Source organism: Halichoeres trimaculatus, unplaced genomic scaffold (genome assembly GCF_033239565.1).
Source record: "Halichoeres trimaculatus isolate MK-OKI-2021-1 unplaced genomic scaffold, fHalTri1.1 fHalTri1_scaffold_13, whole genome shotgun sequence".
Taxonomy (NCBI): domain Eukaryota; kingdom Metazoa; phylum Chordata; class Actinopteri; order Labriformes; family Labridae; genus Halichoeres; species Halichoeres trimaculatus.
In genome coordinates, this window is record NW_027437191.1 from 8,878,181 (window position 1) to 8,893,348 (window position 15,168).

The following is a 15,168-nucleotide window of genomic DNA, read 5'->3' on the forward strand; positions in this document are numbered from 1 at the left end:
AACATTATGGGCCTCAGATGTCCTCAGATGCTGGCTGAAATATTTAACAGAAACCCTTCCTCCTTTCATATCTAGCAACATATAACCATAATACTTCAAAGTTAGTCTGTAGATCATGGAGCAGGGAATATTGAGAGGTTTAAACAACTTTTTGCATGCAGTATGCACCGCTTCAGCTCTAAGATCTCTTGTAATAAACTCATCAATTGTCCAAGAAACAAAAGAATGTAGAAACACCCCTCAGACCACAAGTAAATAAACTAAAGCAGATTTACAGCATCACTGCATTACTGCAGAGTCAATGTTTGCTGAAAAATGTGCTCCAAGAACGGTTCAATATTTTCTCTGGACTTTGGCTTTCCAAATGTGCTCAGAACTTAAGAGGGGAAACAGGGATTGAGCGAAAGGCTTAGTACAGCTTCACAGCTCATTTTTCCTCTAAGCTTGGCTGAGCTTTGCTTTCCTCTGGATGCTGCTTCATAAAACACAGACTCGTTTTTTTTTACAGACTGGACTGGTAATCGCCTGGACTGTGTGGAACACTTTTATTCTGTTAGTGGGTCTTAGAGAAAGTTTTCCTTTAAAAACACTCGACTTTACAAGACTTCTTCTTTTGATGATGATGATGTGAGAGGGATAACATGGCTGTTTGTTCAGAGGATGAGACGCTACGTTAGTATTGAAGTGTAAAAAAAAAAAATGCTCAAACGATCATAAGCTTTGATTTTTAATAAGCCAAAAGACTTAGCCGTCAATTACCTTTATTTTCTCCACTTTGAAAGTTACAGGCTGCTGTTCAGAAAACACCTGTGAAGGCTTTTAAAGGAGGAGGATTTGGGTTGTTCAGCTGGCAGAGCTCCAAACGATCCCAGACACTTGGATTTAGTGAATGCATCCTACACATGTCCCTCTGGGAGGTCCAGCTTCATACATTGATTCCCATTTCATGTGATTTCTTAAATGTCTTTGAAGTATCATGCTGAACACAAGAAACTTAAGTGAGGTACGTGTTCTTAAGCCGCGTTTCCACCAAGCGGTCCGGGTCGGTTCGTCTTGGTATGGTGCACTTTTAGCGGCTTTCCACTGACTCATCCCGGGACGTATCCCTAAAAACCGAGACGAGCCGTCCCACTTTTTTGGGACCCTTTCGTATGGGTGCCAGATTGAACCGATCCGCTCTCCGAAGGTGGAGCAACACACTGCAGACGGTTGATTGGTCAAAAGAATCGTCACTTACCCCGACAGCGGCTGCATTTCACAGACTTCTCTGAAACGAAGCTTGATTGCACTTAGTAACAGAGAGTTACATGAAAATCACAGAGAGGACGAAATGCTGCATGTCTTCCATCCGTGCTCTTTGTTTACTGTGTCGCGTTTTCTTCTTTGTTGAATTTAATAGCAGGGTAAGCTGCTACGGCGTCGCGCTATTGTTTACCAGCTGCGGCTTTCTGCATCCAGCTTACACGCCGCCCACCACGAGAGGGCACAGTTTGCTGTGGAAACGCAAACGGGATCAGACTTAACTGTCCCAAACTGTCCCAAACCGTACTGAACCGACCCGAACTGCTTGGTGGAAACGCAGCTTTACATTCATCAGCAGGTGACTGAATTAAAGCTATGGTCTTTGGAAGGAATAGTTCTTTTTGTATTAAGAGTATGTCATTATTTTTTGTCTCATTTCTTGGCCATTGACACAAAAATGGTTGCATTTGCAGTGGTGCTTTTACTACGTGTTACCATTGTTTACACATGAGATTTCCTCTGTTAGCAATCCAGTAGCATATCAACGCTAACCAGTGCTGAGGCTTGTGTTCTCTGTGAGCTGAGGAGAAGGAGGCAAGGACGATGTGCTTGTGCTGCGGTCTGACTTAGGAAGAGATGACGTCAACCTGTCCTTCCAACTATAGATATGGGGAGTGAAACTATAGCTCCTTTCAGAACAACTGGCACAAGTTGGTTTCTTCAAAACGGGCATTTATTGAGGTTACGTTTTTGGGTCAGTTTGTTTATGAACAACATAACTCAAAAAGTAACAAAAGAATCTCGATGAAATTTTCAGGAAATGCTCAAAATGGGATAAGGAAGAAGTGATTATATTTTGGAGGCGATCTGGATCACTGTCTGGATTTTTTTGAAGGATTCTTTATCATTGTGAGATTGGGCCGTTTTCACCATATGTGTATGTAACTCCACAATAAATGGTCGGATTGCTTTGCAAAACAAAACAAGACAAGGTCACCATAATTTATGACAGACGTAAAAGTACGATCCAGGTCCTGGCAATATTCTGGATACTGAGATCCAGAATATGAAATATGTACTCGGTCATCATAATTTTCAACACTGTCAGGTAACAAATTATCATACAAACCTGCAACTAACACCAAACTGTAGCAGACAGTCTGCTGAAAGGGAATATAACATTAAAGTAGGACTAAACTGTTGGTGACAATCACAATATGCATACAAACATCTTTAAATGTTGGGCAAAGCCAGATTCCATCAAACAAAAACTTATTTTGAAGTTGTTGGATAAGTTTTGTATGAAAACTGCCTCAGAGTCAGAGAAATATTGAAACTGTGATTGTCAGGAAAAACTAAAAAAAAATGCTGCTAGGGACAAACACACTAAAAAAAGAAATATATGAATTTTAATCAAAATCTAAAAAGGAAAATAACAACTTTATATGAGAAATAGTTGTTCATTTTAACTGTTTGTATTTTGGTTTAGTATTTCACTGATAAGAAGTAAATGGGAAATAGAAAGCTGTTTTCCATCCTGTTGTAGTTTGAAGGAAAAGTTTTTTATTGGTAACTTTTTAAAACTAGCACCAGTAGATAATGATAAGGTTTGTTATATGTTTCAGTGTTTAGCTCTGTGCTTGCTGATGATTGGTTCAGAAGGACACTTCAACTCCCTCATCGCAGCTTTCAACAGCTTTAAAACTCTCCAGTCACGAGTCTCAAGAAAGAGTATGTTCGACTTTGAGGAGTGTTTCCACAGCAGGTGCTGTTTACACCTTTGAAGCTGAGCGATGAATATTAAAAAAAGACGCTCCTCTCACATGGCTTTTGGTTGTTCTCCTCCCCATGTGGGATTTTAGCAAAAAGCACGAGATAAACCAGAGGGAGGAGCTGGAGTCCCTCTGCTGCTGTAAAACCAACACTTCACTCTGAAATGAAGGTGACATCAAGTGTGCTCATAAAACCAGACGTTAAGATGCATGAGGATTTATTTATAGTGCATATGCTTCCTTTGCATGTCATAAAAATAGACTTCAGTTTGTGGTTATTTCTTTTTACAAATATATACTGCATGAAACAAAACTAGACAGTCATTTAAAAAATTGGTCAATAGCCTATGTAAAACATTGAAAAACAATTTGTCACAATTTCACATATTTCTAAAGGCACCAGTGTTTTGTTCGACACAGTTTCTTCATATCATTTCAGCACAAACAAGACATGATAATAAAAACTCAGGCTGGTGAAGTGGTACACAGTTTTTAAAAGAGCTGCTAAGCGAATGATATCAAAACGTTGGAACAATGGCAAGAAATGTAACAGATTACTTTGGTTTTGAAAGTTTCCAAACCCATTAAATACATTCGGTTCAGGTTTTTATAAATAACATTTGAACACTTTACAAAACCCTTCTTCACAGTGTTCTCACTGGTATAGCTGTACATTTGCGGCCACAGTGACTTCCTGGTTGAGGAGGATTAGGATTGAGTGCAAAAGGCCTCTGAGTAGTCATGTTGTTCTTGGTTCTGGATGAGCCGCAGGGAGGTGGAGTCAGCTGTTAGCACCGTGTGTTTGTGTTTGTAGAGACACACATGAAAGGTTAACTTGAGGTTGAGTTAATCTGAGACAGGTTTCACCCTGCTGAGTGCAGAATCATCCAGGTCTGAAGTGGAGAGGCGTTTGTGAGGAGCTGTGACAGAGGGAGGGAGGAACACAAAATTATACTCTCTGTGTCCATCAGACAGTTACATCCTGAAGTGTAGTCAGCTGTAGTCAGCTGTTACATGACTCGACTGGACCTGCAATGATTAGTTGGTGTTCAAAAGCAGTGTGTGTGAAACTAGCTGGGTCAAATAGAGGTAAAGGAGTTAATGCGTGTGATGACTGCTTCTGTTACCAAAGCAAACCAGGAAACTATTTGACCATGAGGGTTCAGCATTCAAGATTTAAGAGGAAAATGAGCTCAATCAGGGTTCACACACACTACACACATTTTTATACAGACTTTTTTCAGATCTTTTGGTGCATATTTAAAGGGATTGTTTGGTACATTTTTATTGAGGCACCTTCTTTGTCTCTATACAATGGCGGGGAAACTAGGGATGGGAATCGAAAAAAACGGTTCCTGTTGAGAATCGATAAGAAATGCTTCAATCCATCGATATTGTTAGCCTTTGTGCTGAACGATTCCCTTATCAATTCTTTACATTGTGCCGGAGCCGCTGGGCCTTACGTCGACTAGTCTGCTGCAGCTATCTTAGCTTAGCAGTTAGATAACGTTTCCCAAGAAAACTGATTCAGGATTTTCAGCCTGAAGTTTTACTGAAGAACTGACTTCATAAAGAAATGTACATTACTCTCTCTCAGGAGATTCATATTCAGTACGTTCAAAATGGTATAAATCACCTTATTCACCAAAATAAAAAAATAGCGCAAGCTTGATGCTAATGTATACAGGAAACTGCATTGATATGCTATCAGTTAGCATACATCAGTATAACTTCAGCTTCAGAATAGAATTTAAACTTTCATCACAGAAACATATCACATCAACTCTTTGTAAAAAATACTGAGAATTTCAAATGAAAGGCTCATGGTTGACTTCATAACTACAGAAAGCTTCCAAACAGCTTAAACCATTGCTATGACCACTTTGATACACTAGATGGCCTACTTGATTTATTAATATATTACAATATAACACAGTACATAAACGTCACATTGTGTGCAATTTTGACCTGTTTGTTAATTATGCCCAGGAATTCACAGGCTCAGGGACCAATTACATATTTTTCACTTACAGTATAAACTCAATTAAATGTTGTTGACACAGAAAACCTGTAAAGCTACTTTTTGTACCAAGAAAATTCACAGCAGGAATTGATAAGGGGATCGATAAAGAAATCTTATCAATTCCCATCCCTAGGGGGAAACAGTGATTTATATTTTATTAAAAAAAAAAAATTCTATAACTTTTTTCCTCATTACCTACTCTGGCATAACTTCCCCTTCTTTGAGGTACAGAGGGAGGGATAAGAAGTCTCCAACTAGACAAGACTCAATGTGCTATAACACGTGTCTCTTATACCAGTACTATAACCAGTACTATAAAAGGCATACATTTTAAACATTAGTGTATCTTCCGAAATGATCCATCTTCACACATCATCAAGTCAACCCAGGATAAAGTTAAAAGAGGGAGAAAAAATGGGCAATTTGTTGGAGCAAGTCAACACTTGAAATATCTGATTAAGTGGCTCATTTTTTGCTCTCTTCAAGGCAATTCAGGAATGAAGCTTGCGTAAAACTGCCAGCACAATACACTGAGAATTTTAAATCTTTTGATTCTCCTGTAAATGATCATTAAAAATGAAAAGTTTTAATACTTGTTGAACAGAAATGCTGTCTATAGGCTACAGAGTCCTTATGGTATAATACAAATACGTGAAACATCCTGTTTCTCACACAACACATTACTGAACAAAGAAGTGCGATTCAAAAGAGGGGCTTTTATTGTCCTTGCAGATGTTTTAATGAAAAGCAACATCCTATATCATTTCTATTTTCGATAAACAAAGAATGATTGAGCCGAGCCCAACTGTTTAGTGAAAGAAGAGCAAAGTACTTTGTATTTGTATCACCTTGTAAAAAGTATTGATTTTAAAAGGTTTGAGGTGTTTTTTGGACACTCAACCTGGTAGAGTAGGCCTGAACTCACATGTTCATATGCCAAACCAATGTTTGCCGCACCCCTGTAGGAATGCATTTGCCGACAAATAAAGTTGTTTTTTTTTAATTTCTCAAGCGTAGCTGTGGTTTTGATATCCATCAGAAGCAGCTGAAAGCTCAGTTGAAATATCAGACTTTTTTCTTCATCTGTGCAGCCGTGGTTTTTAGTAACTTTGGAAAAATGGAAGTATTGAATTACTTTGATTATAACTAGGTCACTTCAAAACTCATGCACCATGAATTCAGCTATGCTTCGCAGAATTCATGGCGCTTTACCTTCATACAAGAAGCTTACCCTTTTTAATAACCTGAGAGCAAATAAAAAGCATGTGACGAGAGTGTGAGTGGCTGCCTTTGAGCTGTGAGATCTTTATACTTCACTGTTTTTAATGTATGCATGTTTGCATGTCAGTCTGCTCCCCCACTATTCCATCTCAAATAGAAGCTTAATGATGAGTGAAACCTCCCACTGACAAACCTGTATTGTGCTTGAACACTGCTGTTAAATAGCCATTGATATCTTTTGGCCATAATAATTCTTGGAGGTACAACAGACACAGAGCAACAGAAAGTATTCTCCTCTCACACTGTGCCAACTATCAGTAAGCAGCTTAGGAAAGTGCTACAAGTGATTCTGGCTGCGAGCCACTGGCACTGATACAGACAGACACACTTCCAGAGCACTGATGGAAACTTTCAGCTCGCAGATCCACGAGGAAATACTGAACGAAAAGAGCTACTGCACTGTAAGACTGCCACAGTGTACGTAATTGTTTGTTTATCAGAGCTGTAGCTTTATAAACAGTGATGTGGAAGTCTGTAGTACTGAAACAAACACAGTCACATCACCTATTTCACTGATTACATCTGGGATGATGATGAGAAACTGGCCTCAAATTCATCATTCATTCATTCATTGTCCTGACCGTCATAGTTTGGTTTTTCAGTTGTGTTTGTGTGTTTCAGGATATTTTTTTTCTCACCTGTCTTCTTGTGTATCTTGAGTTTCTTTGTGTTTATTCTTTATGATTCTTGTCTTGTGTTTTCTGTGTTTCCTGTTTTAGTCGATAGTTTTGCTCCTTGTAGTTCTGGTTTGGTTCTTGTCATGTGGGTTGTTTTGTTTTTACTGTTTCAGTGCTTTGGATTTATCTTGTCTCTGTCTTTGGTTTCTCTGTGTTTGGTTTAGTTCTCCTTGTGTTTCCCTCCTGTTTGATTGCCCCTCATGTGTTTCACGTGTGTCTTGTTTCACACCTGTGTTTGACTGCTCCCCTGTCTGTCTAGGCCTTGTACACACAGAGCCAGGTATTTTCAAAAACAAATATCCCTTTCATTCATTTTTAGAAATACTTCCGTCCAGACACACCAGAAAAATTAATCTAAAAGGGGTGGCTCGAAGCATGCCAAGTCCATATTTGACAGTGTTTTTCAGATGTGAAACTTGTGCCAGCTAATCAGTATGAACCTCTGTCATTAAGCTGTGATGTTTGAGAACCAAAAACTCTGTTTTCCAGCGTCTTTTCCAAAATCTTCACTTTGGCTGGAGTTTTCAGAAGACAGAAACCCAGATTCCCCAGATACCCATAGGTACCTTTCACATTTGAAACATTACGGTACTGATGCCCAGTACCTGGCAATCAGCACCAGTAGTCAAGGGTACCAATTTTTAAAACTTTTTTGGCTGTATGTGGTAAAAAACATCAATTTGTTTAATAATGAAATATATATTTCTTCAATTTAACATTTTTCATCTTCATTGTATAACCTAAAAATGCTGTGTTTATGTCCAGTATGGAAAATCGCCTACTATTCCACTCCCTCACAGTCACAAGAATGCATTTTGTTACCTAAACATGGCACCTTTTAAATGTGCGTGAATCGGTTCTCGGTACTTTTGACAGAATTTGGTTGGTACCTTTATTCATTACCTTATTCGGTACCAATCCCTAGATACCCGGCTACATGTGGACATGGCCTTTGTCACAGTGGCTAAGTTTACATGCAGTAAATATTTGGGTTTAAGCCAAAGATTTGGTTTCTGAAACACTCAGAATGACCAAATATTCAAGTTGGAAAAGGAGTAGACCCAGGGTGTTTTTTGTTTTTTAAAAACTGGAATATGAGCATATTCCAGTTTTTGAAAAAGGGTTATTGGTGTTTACATGGTAGTGCACAAGCAGGTTATTGCTAATATTTTAAATATGAAAGGGTTACTGACAGCGTGTTAACGCAGCCAGTGTTTCACTGTGCCAGTGTTGGCTCCTTGTCAGTTTATTGTATCCTGTCAGGTGTCGTGCGTTTGCTAGTGTCACCCTCGTTTTCCTTCTCCAGTGTTTCCTTGTAAGTTTTTTCCAAGGTTTTTTTTTTTTTTATGTTGGGAGATTTTGATTTTTGCATGTTGAGTTTAGTCAAATAAACCTTTGATTAAAGGTACATAAACTTTATTAATTCAATCTGCAACTACGCCCATCCTCCTTGTTTCTCCTGAGATTATGACACTAACTGCACCCGTGAATTTGACCTGGATTCTCATTTTATGCATCCAGAAGCCTGATATGTGACTTAGCATGACAAGAAAACGTAACATTCCATAAATGTAAATTATCTGGTAATGTAGAAATGCAGAAAACACACGAGTACCATCAAACCCTCTCATAGGTAAGCTGTCAGGGTGCAGTGTTTGTAGCTTCATGAATACTCACACAGTGGGTCTGATCTCAGCGAGCTGCTCAGGAATGTGCTGGAGTCTTTGATGGATGAAGAAAGAGCAGCCAGTCTCAGGCTCCTGGAGGTGGCGTCCAGCTTCTCGTCCTGGAAACGAGAGGACACAGTAAATGACAAGTCTGAGAGCCTACAGCGATGCTAGCTTCAAAGTTGAGAGTACTACACAGTGAATAAGACTTATTATTTCCAGAGGTTAAGAAGCAGCAGGTAGAGCTTTAGGTTAGTGCCAGCTTCACTCAGATCAAAAGCACTATGAGCATTGTAAGATAGCTTCCATATATAACATGTTTTTCTGTATGCTGTCTCTTTATATTTACTGTTTCCTGTAAACAAACATCATTATTGTAAGCCTCAGCTGTGCTTTGTGTTTGGTGCTGATTAACACTGTAGTAACACTGTGCTAAAATGGGTTATAATGTGCATTTATCTCTAAAGAGGGGTATTCTGCTTTCCTATATTTTTAACATGGATATAAAAAAAAACATGTCACTAAACTGCTCAAAATGGTCCATTCTAAAAATAGCATGGCATCTTTATGAGCCAAAAAGATGTCATCACATGATGATCTCCAAACTAGTTCTGAACACATTGGAGAAGAGGGACCTCAAGCACCAAGGTCTGATGCCACAAGAAACATCAGTTATAACTAAGTGTCAAAGACAGAGGCTGAAATAAGGGTTTTCCAAAACCCCAGTGTGAAAAAAGGATTATTTCCTTAGCTGTAAATTATGCAAAGCTACTACAGGGGTACCAGAGGGAGAGGATAATGCCTCAAGAAAAATAACAGGACCCATTCTTTAGAGATAAGAACTGGCAGATAGGTAAAACATCTCTGATCAGGCAATGTAAAAGGAACTAGAGGCACAGGTCAAAATTGCACGCAGGGTCAGATTATTAATGTCAGCAAAGACGATTCTAAAATGCTTTGATTGACAGAGGTTTGGAATGTAAAGTATAACTTTTTATTCAGCACAATGACACAACCCTAGCAGTGAACTCGATTAAATTAATTAATTAATTAATTAGACTTTGTAATAATTCCATTTTAACTGCAAACCAGTATTTGGCACGAAGCAACTTTTTTCTATCACAAGAGATTCTGGTAAATCACAAATTCAATGAATGGACATACTCATAAGCTGAAAATAACAGAATAACGTTTTTAGGGATGTTCAACACCACTTTTTTTTTCAGGCAGATACCAGTGCAAGTACTCCTCGAGTACTCTCGAGTACTCACCGATACCGAGTACGGATACCACTAGTTCTGTTCTTTTGATACATAAAATTTAAATTCACAGTGGCAGAAAATTTCTAGCACTCTGCCATCAAATTCAAAATAAAACAAAAAAAAATATCTTTGAGTTTATGATTTGTTTTTGATAAATTAAAAGTCAATAAAATAAAAGAAAAAAACCCAACAACTGTCAGAGTTTTAGTATTGTAATGAACTGAAGTGCAAAATGAAACCGGGTAACTGTTAACGCTCCCTGGTTCATTCATTTTACATGAACAGATCCTGGCGCACATTTGCTGTTGGTTCAAACTGCAGCAATGTAGCGCCAACTACTGGTGAGGAGGACTTACTCAACGCAAGATTTTATTTGCTTTGAGTATCGGCTGCAGGTATCTGCAGCTTTTACAAGTACCAATACCTTAAATAAGGCTGGTATCGACCTGATACTGATACCAACACCTGGTATCAATACTTGCTCATCACTATTTATTTTCAATCTTGTGTACTTTTCAAAGGTAGAGTGTCATCTAACAAATGATTTAAATAAGGCTACAAATTTTAACAAATGAATTCAAGTTTTTAAAGACTTTCTGTAAACTTTAAACTTTAAACTTTTCAAACAGTATTTTCTCACTCAGGACTAATTGACCTTAGTCCCAGAGTTTGATCAACACCTTTGTTTGACTTAAGACCAAAAACAAACCCACTGACACTAAATAACTTTGAACCTACTTTGTCCTCGTCATCCATGTAAGTGAAACAAATGTCTGTGCTACAATATCCTACTGATCCATCTCATTATTATTTAAAATAACTGTCCAAATAAAAAGTTTGAGTAAAAGGTCAAAAGAGGATAGAATAAGTTCAAAATAGCCATTTCTCTGAGCTGGATCAATTATTTACACATTTTAAAGAGCACAAAATCTAATTTAAAACACTTAGTTGTGCACAGGCAACTTCCTAGACACCCTAAGTGCTGCTCAGAGTGCTGAAGTATTCAGTACGGGTGGTGAGTAACATGAGGTCATCCATGAACTGTGTGCTCTCTGGTTTGATAAAAGCTTCTTACACACATTAATTTTCCTGTAAAAACTAAAGCAAAAGCATCTGACTCAGAACAGAGCTCTTTAATACTCTGTGATTCTGCTGCAAGGGCTGCCAAGTCAGCCGCAGTTTTTCACAGATTACAAATTTCCTTCACTGTTTTTGCATGAGTCATTAACATTACAGATGTGCTGTAATCACAGGGCAAGCACTGACCCAAATAATAAAAGTCTTAATAGAGCTTTTTAAAGCTGGTGGTTAACACAGGGAACCAGTGTAGATTCAGGGTGGAAGATGACTTTTCTTTGCTAACTCTGACCAAGATGGAAGTCTGGTAAAGACGTTGCATCCAGCTTCTCCCTCAAAGAAACCCCGGGTGGGCAGCAGCTATTAAACTAACGCAATCACCACTTATCTTTCAACTTGGGAGTCATTTGGCAAACCAACAGGGTAATCTGGCAGATTAAAACCATTTAAAAGTGACTGTATTGCTGTTTAGGGGAGGTTGCAAACTGCAGATGGCAATCAGCTGTCAACAATGATGTCTGGATGGCTCCCTCAGCTGCTTTACAGCACAGAAGGAGACTGAAGCAATTAACAGTGAGTGGTAAAATTCAGGTTTTGTTTGACTGTCGCTGCTTGCACTTAATCCACTCTGTCCATCCATGATGCATTACCATCAAGTCAAATTATTCATTTATTCATACAAGTTGCAAATTAGGAGCTCTGCACACATTGGCAGCAGTGTGGGCGAGCTAGACTCACAAATGGCTCTCAAAGTCAGGCTATCCTGATCCAAACGGTTACTGTTTGAACAAAGCAGTGCAATTAGTGACTAAAATAACAGAAGTGTGGGCTGCTGTTTGGGAGTGTGGGCTCTTGTAAGGCATTATAAAGCTCATTTATCTTGAATTGCTACATGTGTGTGTGCAACTCACCCTGTACTCCTGGATTCTGCGTTTGGACTCGTCCAGCTGGTGCTGAAGGTCCCAGACGATCTCTTTGTATTTGGTGTGGTGCTTTTCAAATATCTCTCTCTGCTGCTGTGACTCCTGGAGGTACAAAATGTAGGATGTTTTATTATTGCTCAACAGAAAAATACTCAAATGTCTTTGAATTGACCAAAAGAGAATCTAACTAGAGTTAAAGGATAAGTTCAGTTTATACAGCTTTTACATTGTTTGTAGAATGAAGTAGAACAAAATACTCACCCAGAAGGTTTTCCTGATCCAAGCAGTGCTTCGGGAGATATTTAGATCCAAAATCGTGCAGCGGACGACCGTATAATGGGATCCATCGGGGCATAGACAGCGCCGCTCCTAAAACTGCATTAATCGTCCAAAAACTCGTGTTTTTCACCCATATTCCACCATGGTCAGCTCCGAGAAAGTCCTCTGTTGCAGTCTTTGTCACTTCAGACAGCGCTATGTGGCTGTAATGATCTCTGAACTGACGAAGACTTTGTTTACGTTTGCCCCTCAAAGAAAGGAGTCAGCTCTCCAGAGAGTACAGCGCATGCGCAGTACTCTCTGGAGAGCTGACTGCGCATGCATTACAGCCACATAGCGCTGTCTGAAGTGACAAAGACTGCAACAGAGGACTTTCTCGGAGCGGACCATGGTGGAATATTGGTGAAAAACACGAGTTTTTGGACGATTAATGCAGTTTTAGGAGCGGCGCTGTCAATGCCCCGATGGATCCCATCATACGGACGTCCGCTGCACGATTTTGGATCTAAATATCTCCCGAAGCACTGCTTGGATCAGGAAAGCCTTCTGGGTGAGTATTTTGTTCTACTTTATTCTATAAACAATGTAAAAGCTGTATTAACCGAACTTATCCTTTAAGCCTTGAACAGAACATAAACACAGCACTGAACTAACTGAACAGATGTCATATGCAGAATGTGAGAGAATTAAAGTTGATAGGGGTGTTAAAAACCTTTGTGCATGAAGACAATAGAAGGACTGTGCAGTCCACTGTGTTGGTAAACATTACTTTGAAACATGTAGTAGATTGTTGAACTGAAGTGGAAATTAAACATGAATATGAAAAGTGTTGTGTTTACAACAAAGGATTCAGAAGGCTGCTCTCTTAAATAGATGACTTTAATAAAGGATACACAACTTTACCACATATTGCCATCGTATTCAAGCCTGCAGTATGCTCTGCTCAGCTGGGATGCTCACTTCATTTAGGACACAAATTTGAGTTGGTTTGCAAACACTTTCATGCTTCGAACATAATTCCCCTTTTTTAAGACTTCAGTGGAAACCCACCTCCAAGTCCTTAAAGTTCTTCATCAGACATGGTTTCTCTGGAATTGACTCCAAGTGGTCCAGGGCTGCTCTTGTGCTCTGAAAACCACAAAGAAAAACAAAGATTGGACGAAGGTTTGTTCTATAAATGGCAATGTTGGTATCTTATGGTTTTCTGTCATTTTCTAAAATGATCATCTTCAACTGAAAAGCATCAACAGAAACTGACGAGTATAAACATCATAGCTATGATTCTGCTGTAAAAAAAATCTGCAGGGATATAGAAATAATCTTTTTAATTAGAAGTAAAGTCTCAATCCTCAATTGTCTCACCCTGTCCCTTCAACACACCTTACTTGAAGAAAAAACTGAAGTTAAAAAAACAGGTAAACATACACTGCAAAAAGCTGAAACCTTATTAAGTGTTTTTGTCTTATTTTAAGTAAAAAAAAGATCTTGTTTTACTTGATATGAGCCATATTCCACTGGTCAGTCCAGAGAAATTTCTTGTTTTAAGTTTTTTAAAGACAAAAATAAGGTCTGATTTTCTTGTTACAAGTAAAAAAATTGGCCAATGGAACAAGAAAAAATTGCTAGAAAATTTGATTACAACAAGAATAATGTCTTAGGGCGTGCTCATACTGGCCATGCAAACCGTGCTGTGCTTAGGCACTATTTTCCCTCTGCAGTGCTGTCCCCCAGCTTGAGAGTAGAGCCAGTGGTCACATACTCCAATATGAACCAGACTTTAGCGGGTATCACACGCGCACCGCCCGCCTACGTCACTGTGAAGCGTGTGTTTACATGAAGCACGATCTCATCAGAGTCAGCACAATGAGACACAGAGAGCACTGCTACAACTTTAGAGACTTTTGGACTTATAGTAAGTCGTTTTCGCCTGACACAGACCTCTAACACCCCTGCTTCGTTCAAAATGATTGTCGAGAGATATGCTCGCAGTGATCATATGTCATGGATCGCACACCCTGTCCGTGTGCTCATGCATGGAAAAGACTGTGCTGAAGCCCACCTCTCTGAAACATGCCAAAGCAGAGAAGTGAATCATGCTCAAGCATGGCACGGTTGCGGTCACACTGGCCATTTGAACCATACTTTAGGGCTGAAGCTTGCTGAAGCACGGCACGGTTTGCCAATGTGACCGTGTCCTAAATTCAAGTAACTTTTCTCTTGTTCGACTGGCAGATTTTTTTTACTTGTTACAAGCAATTCAGACCTAATATTAGTCTTTGAATAACTTTAAATAAGAAATTTTTCAGGATGGGTCAGGTGAATTTGGCCCATATCAAGTCTAAAAATGATTGTTTTTTACTGAAAATAAGACAAAAACATTTGATAGGAATTTAGTCTTTTACAGTGTAGTCAAAGAAATGCATATTCAGCTAAATGAGATGTCTGACAATGATTACTGCTGACAGTTCACAGCTGTATCAGCTGTCTGTGGACTTAAACTGCTCTGAAGTGACAACTGACGCCTCTGTAACAGCAGAGACAATGTGAGATGGAGAAATTTTACTGGAAGTTTTCTATAAATGATGTCTACTAAAATAATTTAAAAAAAAATTAAATTAAAAAAATTCTCTCCTATATGATCAGGATTCATTAATATAAAAGTATATTTTTTATTTGGATCATCTCTTTATGCTCAGAAAACAATCTACTAATGTGTCTAAAAATAACAGCTATACCTGCTCAAAGAAGAAAGGTACAAAGACGTTACACGTCTGAATAAGTTTATCAGTCTGTGATAAAATGAATGCCTGTTTTTAATTGTACTGTGCATAAGGATGCATGATTCCTCTGTTCTGTCAGTGTTGGCTATTTCTAATCATAAATATTATGATACCAACAAAGACTGCAAAATATCAAGCATGGTTATAAACAATACATTTAAAATGCTTGAACAAATTTGTTCATG

General features: G+C 38.7%; 1 protein-coding gene across 3 annotated transcripts in view; it reads right to left on the reverse strand.

Annotated features, from left to right (window-relative positions):
• Window positions 1–3,232: 3,232 nt before the first annotated feature.
• The window catches only part of cep128 (centrosomal protein 128), a 57,838-nt gene continuing 45,902 nt past the window's right edge, over window positions 3,233–15,168 (reverse strand). For all 3 annotated transcript variants that reach the window (XM_074684891.1, XM_074684892.1, XM_074684890.1), the window contains 4 exons: window positions 13,254–13,331; window positions 11,913–12,026; window positions 8,673–8,781; window positions 3,233–3,934 (listed from right to left, as the gene is read on the reverse strand). In XM_074684891.1, the coding sequence (XP_074540992.1) occupies window positions 3,861–3,934; window positions 8,673–8,781; window positions 11,913–12,026; window positions 13,254–13,331 (375 nt within the window). In that variant the 3' untranslated portion in view covers window positions 3,233–3,860. The remainder of the gene's footprint in view (window positions 3,935–8,672; window positions 8,782–11,912; window positions 12,027–13,253; window positions 13,332–15,168) is intronic.